Source organism: Neopelma chrysocephalum, unplaced genomic scaffold (assembly GCF_003984885.1).
Source record: "Neopelma chrysocephalum unplaced genomic scaffold, ASM398488v2 Primary Assembly neopelma1_69, whole genome shotgun sequence".
NCBI classification, from domain to species: domain Eukaryota; kingdom Metazoa; phylum Chordata; class Aves; order Passeriformes; family Pipridae; genus Neopelma; species Neopelma chrysocephalum.
Genome location: NW_020897729.1, coordinates 4,726,553 through 4,750,933, shown reverse-complemented (window position 1 = coordinate 4,750,933; position 24,381 = coordinate 4,726,553). Strand labels below are relative to the sequence as shown.

The following is a 24,381-nucleotide window of genomic DNA, read 5'->3' as shown; positions in this document are numbered from 1 at the left end:
TGTGTCTGGGTTTTTGTTAATGTTGCTGGGATGTTTCATACTGGTCACTGGTGCAATTCAGTGGAAACCTCCCGTGTCTGTGAAGGCAAGTGTGTTACATTCTTTAAATATATCAAATGTTCTCTAGGAGTAATGTAAAAAAACCTAACTGAAGTAGAAGAGAGGTTTTATACCAGTGTTTATTGTCTAGGCAAGTTTAAGTATGAACCTTTGGTTTTGAGCATTGTTGTTGGGATTTGCTTTACAAGCAGCCTGAAGGCAGTGGTTGTGTTACTGAAGGAGGTAACGCTGTCCCCAGTGAGATCTGTCAAGGTGGGTGTCAGAACCACACTAAGGAGCAAATACCTGTCGGCGCACACAATGACAATTGTACTTCTGCTGCAAGTGTTCCAGGTAACTCCATGGGTATAGGTCAGTTGCAAAAATTAAGGAATCTCAACTAGATGACCTTAGAACTTCTTTTTGCCTTTAAAAATACTGGAGGTGCTGCCTCTGCTGGCTGGCTGTGAGCCAGCAGCTGCTGCTTCCTCAGGAGTGGGGAGAGGCAAGGTCAGCTCAACAACTTTGAGGGATGAAGCCTGACTAGAGACTGAACTTGTTCTTCTGAAGGATCTGAAAGACAAAAATTTACTCATCAAGATACAGAAATTCCTTTATCTAAAACAGAGCTGCCAAGGGTGGCTCACAAAGCAGCCACCCAGCAGCTGTGTTCTTTCCAGCTTAGATCCCCTGCAGAGATCTCACTAGTGGCTTCAGTAACCTCTGGGAATTTTAGACCATAATTGGTCGCTGTGGCACAGGCACTATGTGAGCATACCTTGGACAGGGGAAGAAGATATCAGTAAAAGCATATATATTTTCTCTATTTAATCAGGAAGGGGAGTTCACACTACCAAGTGTAAAATGTGGCTCAAAGTTGTGCTTTTATATTGTAAAAACACTTTTTAAATAGAGCACAGTTAGGAAATGTAAGTGCAATTATTCTGTAATTACAGTTTTATTTTAAACTGATGGATGCTGAAGTAAACTTCATCATATGCTAGAAAAATCTGGTAAACTTAAAAGGACAGTGTAAGAAGAAAGTTTTTATAGTCCTCAGAAAGTAGAGATGATTGAGAAGACCTTTGGGAGTGAAAAATTCTGTCAGTTAGGGAATGATTTTGCTGGTTTAAACTTTTATCTGAAAAAAGTCAAACCAACCCAACAATGCTAGTACTTACCTGGTAGTATGTCGTGTGGATTGAGAACTCTGACTACCATCAGCAGAAGCAGTAGGAAGCTCTAAATTGGACTAGAAAATTTGGAAAGAAAAAACAAGTTGAAGTGGTGGTTGTATAATAGGACTGGGATATCAGGAGGGTTTATAGTGCTGGGTATTTGCAGAGCTGTGGAAAAGGGATGAACACTGTCCTGTTTTACTGTAAGTATATTGTTGAAGTTAGGAGTTACCCTTAAAGAAGCTCAGCAGTAGGCTGGAGCTCTCACTCAAGATTTTGATGGCAGTTAACTGGAAAGCTCACCTGGTTAAAGTACATTTGAAAGGTTGCAGTTAAACCAGGATTTGTTTCTAGAATATCAACTATCACTTGGTTGACGGTTCTGTTGAAGCTTTTCAATTCACGAAGATCAATGTCTCTCTCTTCCTCTGTTTTTGGTCCCTTTTGCCTCAGAGACTGAATTTCTCTGGATAGTCTGGAACACTTAACACAAATATTTTTAAACCATTGCTCTTATGAAAATACAACACTGTTTCAGAACCCTGCTAAGTTAAAACCAGAGTTTAACCCACACTGCTGTCTATCACTACAAAGGTAGAAGTTGTCAGTAAATATACAAACCTGTTTTATAACCCTTTCTAGTTTTGGCTTCTGTTCTTCAATTTCCTTGTTCAGCTGCAGAATTATATCTTGTTTTTCCTCCTTTTGCTCTTGGAAGAGGGCTTTCTGCTTCTCTGCTACCTCAAGGTATTGTTCCATGCTCTGCAAATTCATTTGAATGGCAGTGTTAGTTTATAAAGCAGTTTTGGTATCCTTTCACTTTTTGTATTTCTTTGTGGAAGGGTTTGTTGTCATTACTACTTGTTTCTAGATGTAGCTCAAGCAATTAGTGCTATTGATAACTCAAAACTTTGTTTAGTGGACACAGACCTGGATAAAGGAATTTACATATCTTTTAAAAAATTACTTTAAAGGTACTGTTAGTGAAGTTACAGGTATGTGTTTTCAGATGTGCTTCTGAACAGTGTCTACAGATTATTTACTTGGCACACCACCAATTTACTAGTGCGAACTATCCTAAGAAACCCCAACATAGTTTCCTGTGGAAAGAGATGGATACCTTTCACTGGAATGAATAAAATCAGCTCCATAAGGGCAGCTCTGTTTTTGTGGGGTTTTTTTAAATAAATAAATAAAAAGGCAGGAAAGGGTGTGCTGTAACACCTCATTATGTCCCAGCGTTTACTCCCTGATGAAGATCTCTGTCCCTTTACCTTAAGAAATAACATCTCTGAAAGAAGAGATATGTCCTGCTTTGGTGGAATAAGCAATAGGAACTTTTGTTGTCTCAGGGCTTAGAACAATAGTGCATGTGGCAGTGTTCCTCAATTTCTTCTGCCTAAAAAAGTTCTAACTGAAACGTCACACATCAGAATTAAGTGTTGCTCTTTCTTAAGGTCCAAGTGGCTTTTCAATAACCAGGGGAACCAAGAATGAGTCCTTGCTGTGTAGCCTGAACACAAGTTCTCCTTTCCCTGTGTTTAGTGCTCAGCCTGCTACGTTACGAGTCAGCTAAATTAATTCTGTTTAAACTGAAGCACCCTCAGTGCTAATAAAACTGAATCTGTTCCAGAAAAATCGTGGGACATAGATGCCAGAGGACACAAGATGTGTGCATTGATGCAATAGTGGCGTGTGCTGAACACGAATGCAGCTGCTTTAGTGGCTGCCAGAACAGCATCTGTCAGTGCATTCTGGACTCTGAAACTTCTAGCTGTAGGTGTGACTTAAAACCTCAAGTTTTTTTGTGATTCAACAAATTCAAGTAAGCACTCAAATATAAAAGACCAGACAAAAATTTGTACCACAATTTCCTAATCTTCCTCTAGGATGGCTTGCATGGGTTTAGCTACGTGCTGCAGTCTTGTCTTTGACTAGAACTTTTATTTTACCTGGAGATTTTCCTGAAGTTCCTTGATCTGTCTTCTTTTGCATTTGTATGTTTCATCAGCAACCCTTTTCTCCTCCTCTAGTTTCAGTCTTTCCTCACGTTCCTCACCTGTGATCCCAAACAATGAGGCAGCATTATTGCTGTGTATACAACTGTATTTTCACTTGAAAATAAGTTGGACCTTAAAGAAACTGCATCACAGAGTATTACTATATTGGTATTGATGGTATTTCAGCAACTTCAAGATTTGTGGGTTTTTTAAATACTCTCCTACTAATTCCAGATTACTTTGAAAAAGTAACTAGCTTCATGAGGGAAAATGATTTAAAAGCTACTGGTTCCAGAGCCAGTAGAGGGCACAAAAGTTAAACTTAATTCTAGATAATACTTATTATTTATGTAATTTCTCATAGTGATGGTTTTTAGACACTAAACAAAAAGTTCCACTGTGACAGACAGCAAGGTTACGAAGCCTAAGTGGCAGTGCAGTTATCCACTAGGCCCACGCACCCCAATGGACACCATTCCTCCCAGTAATGATCCCCCAGGAATCATCTTTATGCTTTGCCTCTCCCATCTGTTCCTACTTACGACTATTCACAAAGTGTGTACAGGCTTAGAGATTTTCACACAAATCTGAGAGAACAACATAAATCTTAGTTAATTACACCTTACTACACTTTCTTCTGCACTTGTTCTGCTGAGCTATTCACAGCAGCATGGGAATTACACTCCCTTTTGCTACTCTCAGTTTAGTCTCTCTGATTCATTCTTTTGTGCCATGGAATTTCCCCACTACATACCCGAGCTGTGTGATCATCACCAGCCCCCACAGCAAACAGCAATTCCTATTTTACATACTTGTCTCAGTGACTTCCTTGAAAGTGTTTCGGAAGTTGCTGTTGCAGCTATTAAGAACACACAAAGTGTTTTCCAGAGCTATGATTTCTTTTTCAGCTTTGCAGATCTTTGCTTCTAAATCATCACCTTCTTGTTGAAGTGCTTGCTTTTCTTGTGCAGCCTGAAAGCAAAACAGGTCTTTTAGGTGCCTGCACATTTACTGAAAGTATTAGGATCATTATAGAGAAAAAAATACCAGCCAGGGGTTTAAGTCGCTTGAACTGAGATTTGAGTGAGTAGGGGACTGGGAGGACTAGTTATTTACAGTACTGGAAGTTCTTTGAGGTATTTAAACCATGTGCCTTTCATGATGGATATCTGGCTCTCCAGCTAAGCCCTCCACGTCCTGCCCAGCAGCAGCCACAGTGTATGGAGCAATGTCCATGCCCTGCACTGCTGACTTGAACTGCAGCACATGCTTCACATCTGCTTCCTTCACCCACAAAATACAAGTAAGAGTTGAGATTGTACATTATATAAAACCACAGAGAGACTGTTAGAAGTCATCCAATTTAGGAATTACTTGTAACTCTTCATTTACCTGACCAGTGAGATTTAAGAAACAGCCAACAAGTGAAATATTTTCTATTCCCTCAGAAAATATGACACTGAGAAAAATCTCTGTAGGTGTGGAGGGTATTTTACACACCCACAGTGACCACATGGGTTCTGCTGAGGGTCTTCTGCTGTTCTGGATCTCGCAGTAGCAGAAATACTATCATTAAGAAATTTAACACTTCAGAATATGAAAAATATGAACTTCAGAGCCAAGTTCACAGCTGGAAGCATTTTGTCTTAACAAGATATCAGAGAATTTGTGGAGATCAAAAATAATAGATTCCTGTTCCAGAACAAGGGTATTGCATTATGGATAAAGACTGATTTTTTTTTTCCAGTTAAAAGCTGAAGTATGCATAAATGATTGGTAAGTGAAAGGAGAAAGCTGACATTCTTCAAGGTGCAAACACCATGTGATAAATACCTAGAAATAACTCCGACAAGTAGAATTTAAGATCATGGGAGACTGTGATAAACTAGTGTTCAGTTCATAGGATTGCCACTTGGCAAGTAATTGTTGTGTTGTAAATTAGTGAGCACTGAAGTGAAATGTTCAAACTGCTCAAAATTAAGGCTCCGCAGAGATTCATGTGAAATGGCTGTATCATTTAAATAACTAACGTCAGATAACATAAAACAATTAGACTCAAAGTAAGCAGTAAGCAGAGATTGCCTTAGTTACTTGAATAGAGCTGAGGGAAATCTATAGCTTAGATACTTGAATTAAAGTGAAATATGTTAAGAAAATACCTTAATCACATAGTAGGCTTGACTTTTCTGCTCCTCTCCTTCAGGGGGCATCATGGCAAGAGTAAAAATTTCATATCTGCGTCTCAGTTTGTCAATTTTACTTAGGCATTCTTGAAATTCAGCACTGATTTGTTTTGGGAGAAAAGAAATGGATTGAGAAAGTGTTTGTCTGGTAGCGTTTTGTGGGCAGTTCTTGCTGTGGCAGTTTAAATTCCTGGTGTTATTCCAGCAGCCTGTAGCAGGAGGCAGGCAGGGCAGCAGTTGTGCTGCTGCTGGTCTTGGTTGCTTTCTGTGTTCTCCCAGCCACAGACATCCATTGTTCTGGTTACCTACACTGAGTCAAATCTGTTTTGACATTCCAGATCACTGCATCCTGGGAGGCTGTGCCACAGTCCTTCCCAAAATTTACAGATTTGGCATTTCAGTCCTTCAGCTGCCCCTGCTGATGGTATCTTAACATTGCCACTGCTGGATGAGCACAAGCAACAGCAGAGGATGACCCCAAATCAAATTACATGAAAGTATCAATTAGCTGGGTAATTACCAAAGGAAGAAAGGCACAGTCTGCACTCTTGGTGAGCAGTTAAGCCTCAGTCACTCTAAATCACTCTAATTTCCCATTGTGTGGGGTGTGGTTAGCAGGGCAGTTCAGCCCCTGGAATGTTCATTTTTGGCTGGATATTTCATTGGGATTTCAGGGCTAAAGCTTTCCCAGATACTTTGCACTGGTTATTACAGGAGGGAAAAGTTATTTTATAAGAGGGTACATATGTAATTCGGAAGATTTATTATGTTATACATTATGTTTCCATATAATGGAAAGCTCATTAGTTAAAAAGAAGAAAAAAATGCATCCAAATAAAACATATCACAAACCTAATCACCAAGGGGCTAAAAAGCTGCAGCTGGATGTCAGAGAATGGATCTCTTGCTGGCCTCTCCTATCTTAGTGTATATAGCTTTGAGCAAGATTGATTTATTCTTCAATTTCTCTATGGGCGAAACTGGGTAAAATGTTTTTTTTTTCACTAAGTCCCCATATAAAATGTACTCAAAGCTACAGGTTTGATTTATATCAGCACAGTTACCTTCTGCGTTGCCGTTCCTGCTCCACGAGTCTTATCTGGGAATCCAGCATTGCCTTATGGATCTTAATTTCCTCACTTCTTTCTGCTATGGCTTTATTTAACTCCAGTCTTTGTTTTTCCATTGATAGAACTTTCTCTGTCTTATTACACAGAGTATCTTTAAGGCGCTTCAGTTCTAGTTTTAAGAGATTATTGTCCACCATCATGTCCTAATAAATGCCAAAAAGGTACCAAAATTAAGATTATTTATAATTTATTAAATCAATTCTTTTTTCATTATTTTACCTTTAATATATATATAACTGTAAGACTCATTTTGCCCTGCATTTCAAAATGTTGTCATTTTCTTATTTGCCAACAGTTTACATGGTGAGTGTGACAGGGGTAGATTGTTTCCTGATTGGTTTTATACAAATTCATCAGGCTTGCTAATTCACTCTGAGTTTTGGGTTGTTAGACTTTTCCATCTACAACTTTTTCAGTTTAGGTGGTTTCAAATAAATTAGGAGACCTTACAAGGAATTTTCTGAAGCAGTCAATATCTTTCTTGAACCATTAAAAGTGTCTGGGAATATGTTCCAGATCCTGTAGGTCTGCAAGTCATGTTACATGAGCAAACTTTTTATACACCAAATCTTGTGAAAAGTAGCAAGTGGCGAACTTCCTTAGCATGCAAACACTTGGAATCATTTTCTTCAAATCTCTTATGGATCCCAAACTCTGTACCAATTTTTATCTGAGTTGTTTTAGGCCATCAGCTTCTTTCTTTTGTTCCCCTGAATTTCATCCCCAAAGAAAAGCACCAGTTAAGTTGACAGCAAAACTCTTTCCCCTGCTACTCAGACTGTCTTTCGTTCTGCTGTGTCAGTGCTTCCTTGAGGAACTAAAGCTTATTGCAGGAAAAAAAGTGCAATAATTAGAGGAGTGGGAACCATATTTTTCATTTATTAAATGGGGAGAAGGACTTCCATTTTGTTTCTAACTCCTTATATTGGAATGTGGATTGATCCAAACCATCTGCTAGAAAAAAAACCTCACAATTTAATAACAAAACTGTGCCAAACATATTAGTAGGCATCAGAGATTGAGAAAAAACACTCAGTGCTAGATAGAGACATCCTTGAACAGTAAATGCATTTTCTATTTTAAAGGTAATTGCTTCTCAGAAAAAAACCAACCATCCACTGATACTGTGGTATAACTAATGTGGGATTAAATTGATACCTCATCAAACTTTATGCTGTATAAAGAGGAGAAGCAACGCTTTGCCTAGTAAGATAATAGTGATGAAGCTGAAAGTTTGGTAAATTAGAAAAACTAAAAAAAGATTTTTATGGATATAATGATGTAGCACTGTGGGAGGCAGACAACAGCCCAAACAAACAGACATGTCCTGTATTAGTAAAGTTGTGGAATAATACTGTACCTGCTTAAGGGCCTTAGCTTTTTTTAAATCCTGAATTGATCTCTCATTGTAAAGATTTAGTTCATCTATCTTCACCACCAAAGCACTTGTTTGTTCTCCTGTCTTGTGAATTGTTCTCCTCACGAACTGGACGTCATTCTGTGAACGTAAATTGCAACAAAAGCTACCAGTTAAATTAAATGAGATAATTTTAAGTTCTGGAACCAGGAACCATTGTCATCATGTGTCCATATGCTGCTCTGCAAACTGCATGGCACGTCCTCAGGCAGAGTGCTGTTGCAATACTAATGTCATTGCTTGTTTTATTTGGAGTGTAGTAGTTGTTATTTATCCAATATAAATTGTTCAGCCAATGAGGCAATTCTAATATAATCATGTATTTTATTCTAGATAAAAAAAATCTCCTGGCATGTCTGACTATGACTTTGATATCTATAGTTCATTTTCATAAAACCATCTGTCTTTGATAATACTCCAGAGCATGGATAAATTCCTGGAGGGGGGTTTCAAGGTTTGATTGTGCTCACTGCTCAATTTCCCATCTCTTCAAAATTCAGGTGTGGGCACTAGTTGCCCAACATTAACTGGAGATTCATGCAATGACAAGATTTAAAGGGCTCTCCTATAAGTAGTTTCTTCCCCTCACTAAGTCAAATTCTTTCTCAACTATCACTTTGAGAAACCAGTTGTTATGTTTTATTAAAAAAACTGACTCTTTCTCTGGCTTCTCTTTGAAAAGAGTTTTCTAAATTTGTTAAAATATAGCTGATTAATACACAAAGACAATACTTATAAAAAGAAATTATAAACTGGCTACAGAATAACTGGTTGGTTTTTCTCTACAAGAAAGGTAAGTGCATTTTTAAAGAATTAATGATGAAATAGGAAAACCAGAGGACAAGCATGTATATGCAAAATTCTCACAAGGGAATAAAACCAGCAAAACAGTATTTCTGAATTATGGATCAGGATGGGATCAACTGTCCCTGCAATTCAGTAATGTGACTTTGGACAACTTTAAATGCAACTGTACTTATGAATTTACGAAAAATATAAAAGTAACAGCTTCACAGAATAGCATTCTCCTATTTCTGCAAGGTCCTAACAATAAACTCAGACATTTGCAAGCAGTCAGTAAGACCTTGATGAAAGCCAAGCTTGTCTTTCCAACATTGCAATGCTGGTCTTCATGCTCAGGTGTCTCACTTGGGCAGTAATAACCTATTTTTCTGGGTATAGGGAATACATGAAGTTCTCCACGTAAGTTACATAAAGTTCAGATGCCTTTTAATCTAATACCATGTTATTGATAAGACCCAATCTCCTTAATTCCCTGAGGTTTCTGGATGTTGCACAGTCAACCTGATGTGCCAGAGAAGTCACCTGAAGTTTCCTGTACTGAGCCTGTAGAACATCATAGGCATTTTTCTTTTCTTCTAGGGTTTTCTTAAGTTCAGCAACTTTTGCTTCCAGAATTTCTTTTTCATCTGAATTAACCTCCCCTTCTAACCGTGACAGTCGTCTCTGTATTCGCTGAATAAAAAAATCCTGTTAAAATAAATTTTAAGAGAATTAATAGTATGAGATAAGCAATAAACTTGGATCTAAACGTTGGCTTTAGGACAGTCACCCAATTAAACTATTGTTTTTATAATCATTTCTGGCTTATAGACCTCATTAGCAAAGTATCTTAGATGACTGATGAGCAGTGATGGTTCAGGGGTAATCTTCTAGAAGAGTAACAAAGCACACTCAGCACAGGCTGCTGTAGGGAGGCTTACAGGAGAGTTGCCATCTTGCTGTTACCAGTGGATGCTGATATAAAAGAGCAAATTTTCAAAGTGGTGCATAGGAAATATGCACATAATCCAATTAGTAAATAACAGGATTTTGGCATGTACCTCTTGTATTGCTTAAAAAATACACCCTGAGGTGTCTGTGGTTCAGAGGGATCAAAGTAAAGAATGGATTTCAGAAATTAGTGGGAAAAGCAGCAAATGCAAAAAAATAATGAAATACACAAGTGCAAAATGTAGGTGATACTTTAGCAAGTTTCAGTAATTTCAATTTTATCTCTACATCTAGAGGCAGAAATAAATGCAGACTTTATAATAAATTGTACTGCATGGCATTTCCAAAATGGAAAGATGTTATAGATTACAGAATTTAAGCAACTTCCTATCAGTAGACTCAAGAAACCATCATAGTATGAAAGTACATTAATATTTTACCTGGTTATATATTAATTCCTGTTGTTTAAACAGTTCTGCATCAAGCCTGTGCAGTCGACACTGGAGATTTCTAAGTGATTTTTGAGCTCCCTCAATTTCTGATAGAGCAACTTTCTCCTTATCCTTCTCCACTTTTAACTCTTGATTCTTCTTGAAAAGTAGTTCCTTTAACTGTCTCATTTCATTTTCTTTTTCCTGGTAACAAATTGATCGTTAAGCAGAAAGAAGTAATTAATCACATCAGAAGTAATTTCTGGGAAATTACTTGCTTTTATTAGTCATAAACAGGAAAATTAAAAATTTTAATACTATACCCATTAATATGAACATAGAATTTCACAGGTCTTCAAAATGGTTGGCAAGAAGAGTATTTGACTTGAAGTAATATTTTTTATTTATTTTTTTAAATCTAATCCTACCGTATTATTATACGACTTTTTTCCCAATTATGGGAATGCTAGTCTTTTCAGCCTTCCAGAAATCTAAATTCCTCTCATCTTTTTTAAAAAAAACAACTCCTTATTGCCTCCAGCATATGTGAATATTTGGAGAAATTATTACAAAGGTTTTCAATGGTTTATTAAAACTTGTAACTGTGTGTACATGTGTGTTTGTATCAGCTGGAATAATTCTGTTTGAAAAATTACACATTTTAAAATCCCTTCCTTATTCCCAGAGGTAAGTTGCCATTAACACCTAAATCAGTGCAGGAAATGAGGTTAGTAGGGTCTGTTACAGGAAGACAATGCTGAACACTTCAGGTAACCTGAAATGTACTGAAAACCAACAAAATTGAGATTATTTTTTTTTATAAGCCTAACAAGGAAGACAATTTTATTCTTTTCTTCCCTCTTTCCCCAACTGAAATAACCAAAGACTATCCAAAGCTCAAGCCAGTTTCCTGTAAGGTACATCCTAAAATGAGTGATGTGACTTCCCATTCCTGTTCCAAAGGACTCATTTACATTTAGCTCAAGTCTGGTACAGAATTTGAAGATGTGCATTTCAATTAATATGCAAAACACCTGAGAACAGACTTTTCTATGTTGATTAACAATGTGTTTATTCTTGATTTAATATGTATACAACCATCTTGCTGGCTTAAATATTGGTGAAAGATAAATCAGCTCCTTCTCTAAGAGTTCACAGTCCACATTCTACCAAACAGAATTTTTTTGTTGTTGACTTGCTGTAAGTGCAATTCCAAATCCAAAACTCAGGACATAAAAGGCAACTGTAAATTTAATATGAAATTGGTATGGACTATAGCACATGTCAGTGGTCTTTGGATCATGTCTGAACAAAGGAATTTAATTTTGGAATCAAACTGGTTTCTAAGCATGTGCCCAGTGCTGAGCTGTATTTCTGAAGCTAATGGCAATGATGAATTCATCCACTGTCATTGGATCTTGATTTGACCTTCACTTTGTGGTTTTTTGTGCATACCTAAATTAATTTATTTAACAGAATTGTTTCTCTCTCTTTAAGTGAGGTTGTTAATAGAGATAAGATGTTCATTAAGCTGCAGTGTGCAACAGTGTTTTGCCAAAAATTGAAGAGGGAGAAGTATCCCAGAACTAGAGCGCAAAATGGGGACATTTCATCCACATTGTTCCTGTAAATATCTCTTCACAGTAAATTAACAGATGCAGCAAATAGTCCTGTGTGTCTAATGGTGATGGAAGGCATGCTTCTGACTAATACTTTGCAGACATTGTTCAAGAACAGTTCATCCTAGCTAAAATATTCCCCTGGAGCTGTGGAGCTGCCAGGCTCAATGTCATGTTGGGTTATCCACCACAGACACAAGTAAAGAAACCCTGCTAAGGGTTTAGCCACCCTGAAAACAGTCTTAAGGGGAAGAAAATAAGGTTTTAATGAAATGTTATACTATTACAACTTGTTTTCAAATTATCTGAAGAGCCAAAACAGTAAGGCCTGTAAAGTAAGAAACTCTCTATAACGGAAAGACATCCTGTCTCTAGTTTCTGAAAGTGTATTTAAAATGTACAGTTAATGCCTGTGGAGTTAAAAACTTTGAAAAATAACATTCAATCTACTGCAAGGCATTATTTCACATACATGCTACAGAAAACACAAAATAAGGGGAAAGAAAAAAGCGTGCAATGGTGTGCACAGATACAGCTTTGTTGTCACGTGTGTGAACACCTGCTGTCACATTAATTTAACCTGGTCATTCTACAGTAATGAAAGCTTCAGCTTATCCAGTGCTCAATTGTCCAGCAAAATACAAAAAATATTTCTCTCATGTTCAGTCAGAAGCTAAATAGTGAAAATACTTTAGGAGAATTAGCAGCACAATGACAAAACAGCATAAGCACTTCCTGAAATGCAGGGAAGTTCAGATGATTGCATTACAACATTGCATTTATTCAAATGCCCTTTGCAGCATTTGATAAAGAATTAGATTATTTTATTCCTAGAATTAATTTGCAACATAATAAGTGGGGTTTGAATTTAAAAGGAAGTATTACTAGACATGTTAAAAAAAGTCACCTTACAGCTTGCACATGTCACTTCCCAGATCAAAATCTTTATACATCATGGAATCTAAAGCAAGCCAGTAATTATTTAATAGGCCACAACAAGTCAGATGTTCCAGAGTGTCATGTAGTAGAATTAAAATAATGAAGAGCAGACTAGGCCAGCCAAATCTGATTAAAAGATTTCTAAATCTTTTTTAATCTGTTCATCAAAATCACAGCTCTTTGCAGGTTTATAAGTTTTGGTGGTGTTCTACTAAAGCTAAGAAGTTTTCAGTGGCAATGCTACTTAAAAGTCATCCTGACAAGATTCTCACTCTTTCACAACCTTATTGATGAGTATCAACATCCTATGTTAATATACTCTTCTAAATTACTAGGATCTGTTATTTTCCTCCAGTTTTCTCAGCACAGATGCTGACATATCTTCGTGCAGATTACTCCAGCATTTGATGAAACAGCTACATGTCATATTAATACTTTCATTTTAATAGAGATAATTTTAAAATAATAGAGTTGCAAATGCAAATGAATCCTCATTTATGGAAACCATGAACAACATGTTACCTCAACAGCTTTCTCTTCTGCTTTCAGTATTTCTTCCATCCTCAAAGCTTTCTCTTCTGAACTGAGTGTCTCCTCAGTCACAAGCTTCAGTTTATCGGAAAGATTTATATTTCCTTCAATAATAAAGTTTAATCTAAACAAAATGACATGATTTAATAAGTTAAATGTAGGTTGCTCATACAACTCAGCCAAAAGCAAGCAGCAAACCTGACTTGAGCAGTTGCCGTATGAAGTGGGCTAAACTTCAATCTATGATATCCAAAGCCCTGATTTTTTCACACCCTTTAAAAACAAGGATTACTTTGAGTATTCCCTAAATTGCCCAGTGCCAGAAACTATGCAGGACATGAAGGACCCAGAAAGTTGGAGGCTTTAATCATCAACATTATCTAAGGTTCTTTGCTACCTCAAGGATTTGATTGTATTACTAATCCTTACAAATGATATTTCTTACCTGGCTTGTTTCTTCTGAATTTCCTTCTTCAGATTGGTTACTTGTATTCTCAAAGACTCTAGATCAGAAGCAGTTCTGTCCACAGTGGATTTCAAAGCTTCCAGCTAATAAATTACAAAATAAAGCAATGGAGCTATTATTTACTTTGGTACATGTCAGGATATTTAAAATTGTAAGGGACTTATTTATTGGTAAGTGTGCCATTAATCTTTAACAGTGCTTTCCAAATGAGAAGTAAGGCACTGTAAACTGACAAAGCTAGTAAACTAATTTACATAGTCTGAATATTGGGAGAAAATGCTTAATAATTACAGCTACAGAATGGATCATGAAGATGCTGTGGCTGCAATGTTTGCCCAACAGCATCTGTACAAGTGCAACCATGGTTTTATAGTGCACAGCTGACTTTGATGAGGTTCTTCATGAAACATGGATACTCTTATATATCTGATAAATACTTCTACATCAAACTTTGTTGGGTACATAAAATTACTTTGATTAAGATAATGGATCACTGTGACAAAAATGCACAGATATTTTATTTGGTAAAAAATACATTACAGTCATTAAACACAACAGGAATACTTTACAATCAGTAGCTTACTCATCTTCAAAGTATCACTTAGCAGCATAAGTGTAATTGTCTTTCACAGATGAAGAAACCTGATCAAGGTCATGTGTAGCAGGTTTCTTAGAGCCAACAAGTTGTTGGCTGAACTGTCTCTTTCTTTCCTTGTTTATCACATGCATGCCACAGATGTTCTAATAATGGGAGACTGTTCTGTTATCCCATTATGGAGTATTAAAGAATCTCACAGTTTGACATGAAAACATACCAATTCTAGGAACCCTCAAGTTAGCATGAATTATAGGGTAATCTAATAGCCTACCCCTTGTTTGAGCTACCTACAGTTTAATTAGGAAATCAATCTATGAACCACCTGCTACAGAAAAGCTATCCAAAGTTAAGGCAATAGCAGATGGAAGGTTTTTAAAAATCACCAAGCTTGCTGAGTAGCCTAGTGTTACCATTTTCTTGTTGAGAGAAAATTTACTCAGGTAATACAAGTCTATCCCTTCTCAACAGAGCCATGAAACTTGAAACTCTTAGAAATACTTCTACAGGCGTGTAAGTCATTAAGCAGTGCAGCTCATTCCCAGCTTTAAGTGCAGAGTAAGCATGGACAATGTCAAACATGGCTTGTTCACAGGGCAGCCCTGTCCTACTGCCTCTTGATTAGAAAGCCACGTGAAAGCATTTGGTGTTTTCCCCAGGAATTTTAACCTCACTACAAGGCTCATCAACTTACAGTTCTGAGAGCACAGGACAGGAATTGTTTGGAATCTGGAGGAAATTTCTCATCTTTATACAATACTGCAGTCTATGTATGCTAAAGCCAGGACACACCTCCTGAGGCATCTAATAGTGTTAGACCATTTAACAGAAAATTCATCCATCTTGCACCAACACAGCAGAGAATACCAGCTAATCTTTTCACCACTCTCAATAAAAGGATTGAGGGTTCAGATCCCAATATCAGGAGTAGGCTGAGTAAAGCAACATTTTGTTGCATTATTAAGAGTCTAGCATAAAACCAGGGAAAAGGAAATGCTACTCCTGTATTTCCTCAATCTGGACCACAGTTAGAGTTTCAGTCTGTTTTTCTGAGCTGTTTGGTCATCCTCACCTCATCCTGCAGACGAACCCTGTTGGCTTCCTGAGTTTGATACTCAATTCGGAGGCTGTTGGCTTTCCGTTCAGCAGAAGAGATTTTCTTTTCATATTCCATATTATTAAGAGTTTCATTTACCAAAAAGGCAGTCTTCTCTTTCAGCACAATTTCTTTCTTTCTGATCTCCTGTTTTATCTCTGCAATTAGCTATCAGGATAAAAGTATTTTATATTTGTTTACATTAGTTAAGATACGTTAGATTAATTAAAGGTACAACCAGAAGACCAATTGCTATTATAACTATTATTTGCATGAGATAGCCCAGTTATCATCCTTCAAATTACTTTATTCCACAGCTCCTTCACAACACCAAATACTACAATTGTTTTGGATTGAAAACTTCCAAAATATTCCAATCATTTCAAAAAAAGTGCCACTATAAACTCAGATGAAAATAATTTTTGATTGATTGAATAGGGGGAAAAAAAGCTAAACAAACATTCAAACAGACTTGAAACAGATGAAATGCAAGAGGAAAATTATCAACAATAGTAACGCTTTCTTTACCTGACAGTTTTATAGCTATTCAGTGAATACTGTGTATTTTGAAAGGTTAAGTAAAAGATTAGCTATTGAGAAAATTATACTGTAGTTCTGATGTTTAAAAAGAAAAAAACCAAACCAAGCAAAATCCAGATATGGATCAGTTACAGCAGTTTTACCAAAGCACAATGATCAATCTGTTGATCTCTTTTTTGCATCTGTTGTATTGCATTCTCCCACTGCCTGATGACTTCTTGCCTTTCTTGATGAACTCGGCGACAATCTTCAGCTGCCCTGTCAAGCTCCATCTGTTTAAAAGAAAGCACCCCCATGATTCCTGGTGTTAAAAATGTCACATATGACCTGGGATCTCCAAGAACCTTAAGCACAAACCTGAGCTGTTAAGGTCTCTGTAAGCTCATTATCAAGAGCTCTGCGCTTCTGATTTGCCTGTATGGTCAACTTTTCTACTTGAAAGGTTAATGCCTGAAAATGAAAGGATATGAAAATATCATGTATTTGAAAGCAAATAGATCACATCTTATAGATTCTTAAAGCCCTGCTACAATTAGGGGTTGAATTACTGAGGCATCAATTTTATTCTGCTTTAGAGAACAAGAAGCTGACAGTCTAGCCTCCCAAATTTTCAGTCATACAAGAGGCCATAATTGTGTCAGCCCTTGGGACCAGACTGCAGCAAGGGCCAAGTAACCCTCCACTGTGTGTAAATGCATATGTGGTGTCCTACTTCACTCTTCCCACTATGCTGTGTGACTGCTACTGTAAATGATAGCAATGAGACTGTTTGGGTAAACTAAAGTTTTTGGGTTAAGTACTTAATGAGTAAAAATCAAATTTCTCCTCACTGTATTTAAAGGCTAAAAAGAATAATAACCCAGGTTACTTATCTCTATATTAATAATATACTTGAGAACTAACCCTGAGAATTTATGATCTTCTGACTGGAATCTCTGTTTATACAGATATATATGTTTATATCTTTCATTATTCCAGGTAGCTTTACTGAAGTAGCTGTACTCTGTTTTCAGCCATATTAACAAATTTGGTTCTAAAGGGGAAACCTACAGTATTCATCCACACTTGGGGTGGATTTTTGATCCAACTCCTCTGAGTTCAGTGGCACCGTTTTCCAGATTTTATTATCTATTTGTGCACCCTCTCAGAAAAATTTAAACTTAAATTTTACCCAGACGAACAAGCAAATTAATGTCTTAAATCATGCTTTCATTGCTGTAAAACCTGTTCTCTCTGATCTTTAAAATGAACCTCATATGGAATTGCACTGTAGTGCTAAATGGAAACCAGTTTAAAAGCACTGTTGTACAAAATCTTGTTTCCATCTTATCTGACTCAATAATATAACAAGGTCTTCAAATGCCCAAATGGTTTTCCATTTAGTTTTCATTTCTACTTACTCCTAGTTTCCCTTCATCTTGCTGTGCATACTTCTGGATTGCAAGAGCATCATTATCTGTACGATTTAATTCCTTTAGCCAGCTCTCCAGGACTTCCTCATCACAGTTCATCTGTTGTTTTAAGTCTTCCAACTTCTGAATTGTTTTACTTATAGTATTCTTATGAAATAAGACAAAATTAAAGGGTCAATTCCAAATGTCTAATATTCATTGAATAGTAATTGAAGCAATCAGTTCAGGCTACTGTAACAAATTTACACACATCTTCTCCATGGAATTGCTAGGTTTTTTATTAATTGTGTGTTATACTTGAGGAATGCTATTGGATGTCCTGCTCTCAAAGAAGAAACAAGAGAGTAAGTTGCCACAAATTTGAAATGCAAATAATTTTAAACAGAAAAGTCAACCTCTGGCAAGTTATACCTATATCCAGGATGTTTATTCCACATAATAAACTGATCTGAGGCATCAAAAGGTAAAGTTCCTCCCTCACATGCTAAGACCAAGCTCTTAGGTCCTTATTCTACATGTCAATTTTCAAATGTCCCCACGTGACTGTGAAGAGACTTCCTGACACAAAAATGGGACAATCTGCACTTCATCCTGCTACCCATTTGGAGAGACCAGAGATTACAAACAGCCTTAATCAGAAGAAATAGAGCAAATTTTTTAAAATAATTTAAATAATTCATAGAAAGAAAAAGAGACATTTCCAATCCCAGAAAACCACCTGTAATTGGATAGCATTAGATTACTTTTTACCGTGAAACAAATGTTTGATCTTGAAATCATGCCCAGAGTTTATTTTATGTGGAGATTGCCACCCACAATTTTTAAACCATAAAGAAAATGCTGTGAGAATTAACAAGACAGTGATATGGATGTGTGGCTGTGTATCTGGCATTAGGAACAGAAGTCTTTCAATATCTAGTTAATGTTTGCTAAGTCTTGACAAGTCTAAGCAAGGAGATCCTCAGTGTCCTTTTATTTGCCTTCCCACGGAAAAGCACATCCAGGTCATCTACTACAGTTCAGAAGTTTTAATTATAATTAGCTATTCTTGACTTATACTATTGTTTCTGTAAGTGCAAGTGAGGACAAGCTATAAAATTTTGCAATACAGGTGTTCCCTTCCAAAAATTTTAAACCTTACTTCTTGTCTGTTTTTCTTTTCTCCTAAGGAGATCAACTCATTTTGCAGTCGTTTAAGGTCACTTTTGAGACGTCCACATTCTCTCTCAGCAAGGGCTTTAAAGTGTTGTTCAGTTTCAATTTCATTCTCTCTGGCTCTGTAAAGATACTGCAGAATAACAAATTTCAGCATTTTACAATAAACAAAAGTTATATATCAACAAACAAACATTTTTCCACATACAATCGAATCCCAAGTCACAGATGGTGTGATTTCACCGTGTAAATGTAGGAATTTTTAGAGAAACTTTATTGTTTGGATTTTAGTATCTCAAATACATGTATTCTTATATTTACATATATATATACACACATGTACACACATTGTATCAAGTATCCACAGATCAATCATTTATAGCCCTAAAAACTCAAAGATTTTTCACCAAAGATTCAGAAATCTTAATCTTTCAACCTCAAAATCTTAGAATCTTAGTCTCTTAATCACTAGTGACTTTACATCACATTCAGCAGGTACAGCAAAATAAAATAAAAAAAAAAAATTTGTTGTTTTGGGATGAGACAGACCTCCACCAGGCTGGCCTATAGCAGTACCTCTGTGTTGTCTAATCTTTTTTTCTTCTAATTCAAATTAAAACTTGAATCTGGCACACAAAAAAATCCCAAACATTAAGACGTTATTCAGCTGCAGGGAATAAGAGTTTTTCACCTAGGATATTTTACCTAAAGGGCATAAAGCTTTGGCTCCAGACTCTTTAGAAATCTAAACTACCCATTTTGGCCAATTAACTCAGCGTATAAGTGGAGACTTACACTTTAACCATCTCACGTCATTTTTCAGGTCTGTAAATTAACTCTTCACTAGCATTTCACCACTAATTCTTGACCATTATAAAGATTATAAATTTGTTCTTCCCATATACTGATGTTTTGTTTTCCTTGATCAATTTTTTCTTAATAATTTCAAAAGCTCCCATTCATGAAGGATTCTAAAATGTATCCTCCTTGGCTTTCTTCTAGGTACATTCATTTGACCTAGGGCGATCTTCTTAATAACCATCAAATAATATCACTCAGATATACAGTTTAATTTTTGGTTTTTGTGGAAATCCTGGGAAAAAGGACGAAAAAAATCTCTAACAAAGCTGGCAAAATGTACAGGGATACCAGCCACAGAGAGACACTCAGGTTTACAAGTCTGTCTGATAAAGATCAGCTTGTGGTGGTGATTTACCTGAGAGAAGCTTAAGTCTTGTTTCACGTTTTTCAAATGAGCCGTCATTGCTTCTATGCGCTCCTGGAAGTTGGTCAGCTCATTTCTCAGGTTCGCTTTTTCCTTTTGCATCTTATGCAACTGTTTAAGATCAGAATCGCCAAGTGACTATTTGCAGCTGAGCCCTTATTACGTGCAACTACTTAAGGATAAGTCATTGCGATTATTAATCAAAAAACGTAAGAAGCACACGCTACGTTCCTCCAAAGCATTGAAATGAGAGGTTTCAGGAGAAAACCTCGAGCTTTGCTAAGGGACCGCACAGATCCCGCTCCTCCTCCCGGGGGGCTCGGGGAATGCGGGTCCCACGCTCGGAGGGAGGCTCTCCCTCCCGGATCCCCTCCGCAGCTCCGCGGAACTCGTAGGTTTTCCCTCCATCCCTCCCTCCCTCCCCGGCCGCGGGGTCAGGCGGGCTCCGCTCCCTCCGGGCCGCAGCCCCGCGCTCACTTCGTTCTCCAGCGCCTTGTTCTCGGCGTTGGCCACGGGCACGGCGTAGGCGCTGTTCCAGCCGAGCTCGGCCAGCACCGAGGCCGTGGAGGAGCTGTCCAAGTTCTCCATGGCCGCGAAGGTGCCGCGCTGGGCCGGGGCTGTGGCGGCGCTGGGCCGGGGCTGTGGCGGCGCCGGGCGCTTGGCAACGGGCGGCAGCGGGAGGCGACGGCGCCTCAGGCGGCACCGCCCCCGCACCGGCCGGGCCGGGCCGGGGGCACCGGGCGGGGACAGGCCTGGGCTCGGTGCCCGCAGGAACGCGGCTGTCTGCGGGTCACGGGGGCCTGCGGCCGGTTACTGGGTCCGCAGAGGGGGGTGTCAGACTCAGAGCCATTGGCAGAGCCTCAGAGCCCCCTGGGCTCAGCTGCTCCCTGCCAGCGCCAGCCCGAGCCACGGCTCTGTGGGGTCCGGAGTCACACAGCGGGACAGCTCAATCTGCTGCTGGTGACACCAAATAGTTCTGGGGTCACACAGCGGGACAGCTCACCTGCTGCTGCTGGTACCACATAAGAGCGGTCTGGGAGGGTACACAGTGTGTGTCCTGTTTCTGAACTATCTTCACAATTAACAGGTGGGTTCCCGAGCCAGACTGTGTTCAGGTGACCATAAACACTAATGCTGTGTCCGTATGAACTTGGATGTTACCTTTTGTACCCATCTGTGTTGCTGGGCTGCAAATAATGTGTCTTTGAGCTCCACCATTCATGGATGGAGACAGGAACACCAGTCTTGGGAGGAATCATAGGATCACGGAATGGTTTAGGTTGGAAGGGACCTTAAAGACCATTTAGTTCCAACCCCCCTACCATGGGCAGGGAAACCTTCCACTAGCCCAGTTTTCTCCAAACCCCATCCAGCCTGGCCTTGAACACTTTCAGAGATGGGGCATCCACAGCTTCTCTGGGCAAGCTGTGCCAATGCCTCACCACCCTCACAACAAAGAACTTCCTCCTTATATCTACTCTGAATCTATTCTCTTTTAGTTTGAAAATATTCCCCCTTGTCCTGTCATTACATGCTCTTGTAAAAAGTCGCTAAAAAGAGGAAGCGTAGTCTTGATGGAGAAACCCTCTGTTGGTGACTATTGTCTGGCTGAAGCATCTGAAAAGACATTAAAGGAATTAATCAAAGCATGATTAAAAAGTGCCTTGCAATAAGCACTGGTAAATGGCTGGAAGATGGTTTGGAGGAGCAAGGAGTTTGCAGTGAGGTTTGTTACACAGCATGAGCCCATGGTATATTAGCAACACTGCCCATAGCAGAAGACACTGATCTTGCTAGATATCTGCATGTGGTATGGGGTATTTTCAGAGAAGAAAATTGCTCAAGAACAGTGAAAGTCAGTCCTGATAAGAAGGGACCAAAATGGTGACTTGCAGTGTTGTGCAGATTATTGCTGTTCGCTTCCCCTGAGAAGAGTCCCACATTATTGTTACTGAAGTATTGAAAGAAAAAATATGAACAATATGTGGAGGCAACAGTTTCTCAAAAACAGAGGAATGGTACAGAGTTCAGTGCCTCAAGCTACCTGTGGAAAAAATACAGACCTTGTGAGGAAGATCTTTTTTGCCCCTGTTGTCTTACCTGGCATGGTGGGCTGTGGATGCTTATAGGATGTGCTGAATAATATTTTTGACCTGCTGGAGGGTCCATGCCAAGAGCCAGGTATTGCAGAGCGCAGTGAGCTGACCTGACTGAATGAAAAGGGGGAATTCCAAAGACACTACAAGCTACTAGAAAGATGTCGGAGACTACAGTGGCACATCACTGTGTACACAGTAGCAGCCCCTCCCTTTCTTACCCAAAATGAGAACCTCCTTTTACTCACTGTATGTGAAACATAAATGCAATGTGCCTTGCATAGATTTTAAATTAGCACCTGTAATTCAATGTGGCATTGCAGTGATGAGCACCTGATAATCTTGAGTTGAGCTTGTGTGTAAAATAGCACAAGACCATGTAGTGCCTGAGAAGAAGAAAGCAAATTATCAGATAGCTGTTTGTTATTAGGTGAGCAGGCAGTCCTGTTCACTCAGCAAGGCTTCCAGTGAAAAATGGTGATTTATAATCACATGCCATAATGTGTATGTGCAAGAAACCTAATTAAATCAATCTTGATCCAGTTATTTAACACACATACCAAACTTTTGAATTTTTGTAATCATAAACTTTCTGTTCATGTTTTTGTGAGTGCAGATTTATACATAGTGTCTGAGAAGTATAAAGTGTTATATGAGTCAAGAGTATTAATTCACAATTTTCATGGAAATTCCAGCCCTTCAGTTTCTCTTGCCTGACCCTGACTAAACAAATCTCCATTATATGCTTTTCTTTGTACGGCTTTTCCCCTCTCCTGCCTGTGGTAATATGTTGTGCAAATGCAGAACTGTTTGCCAGCCGTGCTAATCCACCAGATGGTGCTGCGTGTCTGTGGATTTCAGGGGGGTTTTGTTGGTGTGTCTTAAAACAGCAGCACTTATCAACTCCTCAGTTAAGAGGGAATATATAATTCCTATTCCTAAATATATATATACACACAGAAGATTGATTTGTTTGTTTGTTTGTTTGTTTTTAAATTCTAGCTCTTATTTTTAAAGGTGTTAGAGAAACAGAAGTACTTGTAACAAGCTATTTTCCTCCTAACATTCCTTATAGATTCAATTTTCACTTATGTAGATTGCTGTGCCCATTTGTTCAAACTACCTAAATATAAACCCACTGGTTCTGTCGTTTAAAGGACTTACAGCTCCTCTTGTTCCTGCTAAAAAAAATAAAAAATCATTTTTCTTTATTTGTTTATACCCAAGCTCCTTAAATGATTATCTGTGTGAAAATAAATATTTAAATTATGATTTACTTTCTAATAAGTGATATTTTTGTTGTTTAAAATACAGGTAAACATTTTTTCCTGACTGTACATCTGAGCTATCTACTGAAAAAGACTAATTTAAAAGGTTATTGGATTATTTATAACTAACCCAGTGTAGCCAGTTAGTTTCATTTAATCACTGTTTGTAATAAATTTCCCATGTGAATCTGCAAGTCACAGGGTGTTTGATAATGGGATGTAATGGCCCACACTGTATCTTTTCTTTCAGATGGGTGCAGACACAATGGAAGAAACAAAAATGGGAAGACATTGAGGGGACCGCACAAGTCAGTGTGAGATCAGAACATGTAGAAAGTCTGAAGGGTGGAGGATCTTGCATGGTAATCACTTGTGTATTGATTAAGAATCTCATGTCTATATTGAAATCTGGATCCTGACTGAGATAGGAGAAACACAGTTGCCTAAAAAGGAGAATTGCACATCATCCAGGTCTGATATGTTATCAGTGAATGATATAAATTGACAGCAATTTAATATACTGGTATTAGGGGAAAAAAACCAAACCAAAACAACAACAATTTTGAGCCAAAATGAAATACCTCTGAAGTTTGAGGAAGTTTAAATTTGTCAACAGTAGGTTCTCTTTGGCCTGTTCTCTACTTTTTGTGTAGTTGTACTGGCAAAGGCTGTGGTTCTACTGGTACAGCCCAGTGGCTTTTGTGTGGTGGAGGTGGGTGCAGAGGAGAAAAAACCATCCTTTTGCTGCGATATTCATTTGAAAAGCTACTATAAAACATTGTGACATAAGGTGATTTATTTTTACTTTTAGGACCTGAGTTTCCACCAAGCCCTGCAAGGGGCTGTGACAGCAATGCCTTTGGGGCAGGCAGAAGTGATTGGTGTGGGGGTCTGTGCAGCCCCTCCGGGCACTGCCTGGCAAAGGGCGCTGCTGTGGCTGCCCAAGAGCTGCCCGGTGGGTTGGGATGTGCGTTTGCCAAACACTGCTCAGAAAATGTTCATGTAAAACCATTACCAGGTTTTATTTAATAACCTCCTAACCCTCTCTCTCTCTCCTCCTCCTCCCCTCTGTTCCTCTAATGCCTTTTACAGCTCTTGCTGCACAGCGTGAAGCCTTAGAGCTGTATTCATCAATGACTCACACCCTTGCTTAGGGGCCAATTTTCATGGAAGCTATACAGGAAAATTTTGAAATGCACCTATCTCATGCAGGGCACAAGATGATTTCTCTATTCATTACTATTCCAAAAGGACTTGTTGTCCTTTGGAAATGGTCAGATATTGCTTACATTTGTGTGTGCATGCATACGTATGCAGAGCTAACTTG

General features: G+C 38.3%; 1 protein-coding gene and 1 long non-coding RNA gene across 2 annotated transcripts in view; one reads left to right on the top strand and one right to left on the bottom strand.

Annotated features, from left to right (window-relative positions):
* Nucleotides 1-160: 160 nt before the first annotated feature.
* CCDC39 (coiled-coil domain containing 39) lies at nt 161-20,343 on the bottom strand. The gene is made up of 20 exons (XM_027685456.1): nt 20,168-20,343; nt 19,682-19,801; nt 18,452-18,598; nt 17,299-17,457; nt 16,256-16,348; nt 16,042-16,170; nt 15,335-15,526; nt 13,647-13,750; nt 13,193-13,325; nt 10,122-10,316; nt 9,274-9,438; nt 7,891-8,028; nt 6,465-6,673; nt 5,377-5,500; nt 4,030-4,189; nt 3,170-3,276; nt 1,839-1,979; nt 1,521-1,700; nt 1,221-1,291; nt 161-612 (listed from the first exon to the last, which is right to left on the bottom strand). The coding sequence occupies exons 1-20, from the start codon at nt 20,276-20,278 to the stop codon at nt 450-452; spliced, it is 2,841 nt and encodes a 946-aa protein (XP_027541257.1). The 5' UTR covers nt 20,279-20,343; the 3' UTR covers nt 161-449.
* Nucleotides 20,344-20,396: 53 nt separating this feature from the next.
* Nucleotides 20,397-24,381, top strand: part of LOC113968683 — a 53,035-nt gene continuing 49,050 nt past the window's right edge. The window contains exon 1 of the long non-coding RNA XR_003534599.1: nt 20,397-20,777. This is a non-coding gene — a long non-coding RNA (uncharacterized LOC113968683). The remainder of the gene's footprint in view (nt 20,778-24,381) is intronic.

What these genes read in the sequence shown, in the direction of transcription:
- CCDC39 (XM_027685456.1), bottom strand. Translation starts at nt 20,278, where the DNA reads ATGGAGAACTTGGACAGCTCCTCCACGGCCTCGGTGCTGGCCGAGCTC. An exon ending in GGGTTCGTCTGCAGGATGAG is followed by an intron (nt 13,751 to 15,334) that starts GTGAGGATGACC and finishes GTAATTTATTAG; the next exon opens with CTGGAAGCTTTGAAATCCAC. An exon ending in AACTTCAGGAAAATCTCCAG is followed by an intron (nt 1,980 to 3,169) that starts GTAAAATAAAAG and finishes ATGAATTTGCAG; the next exon opens with AGCATGGAACAATACCTTGA.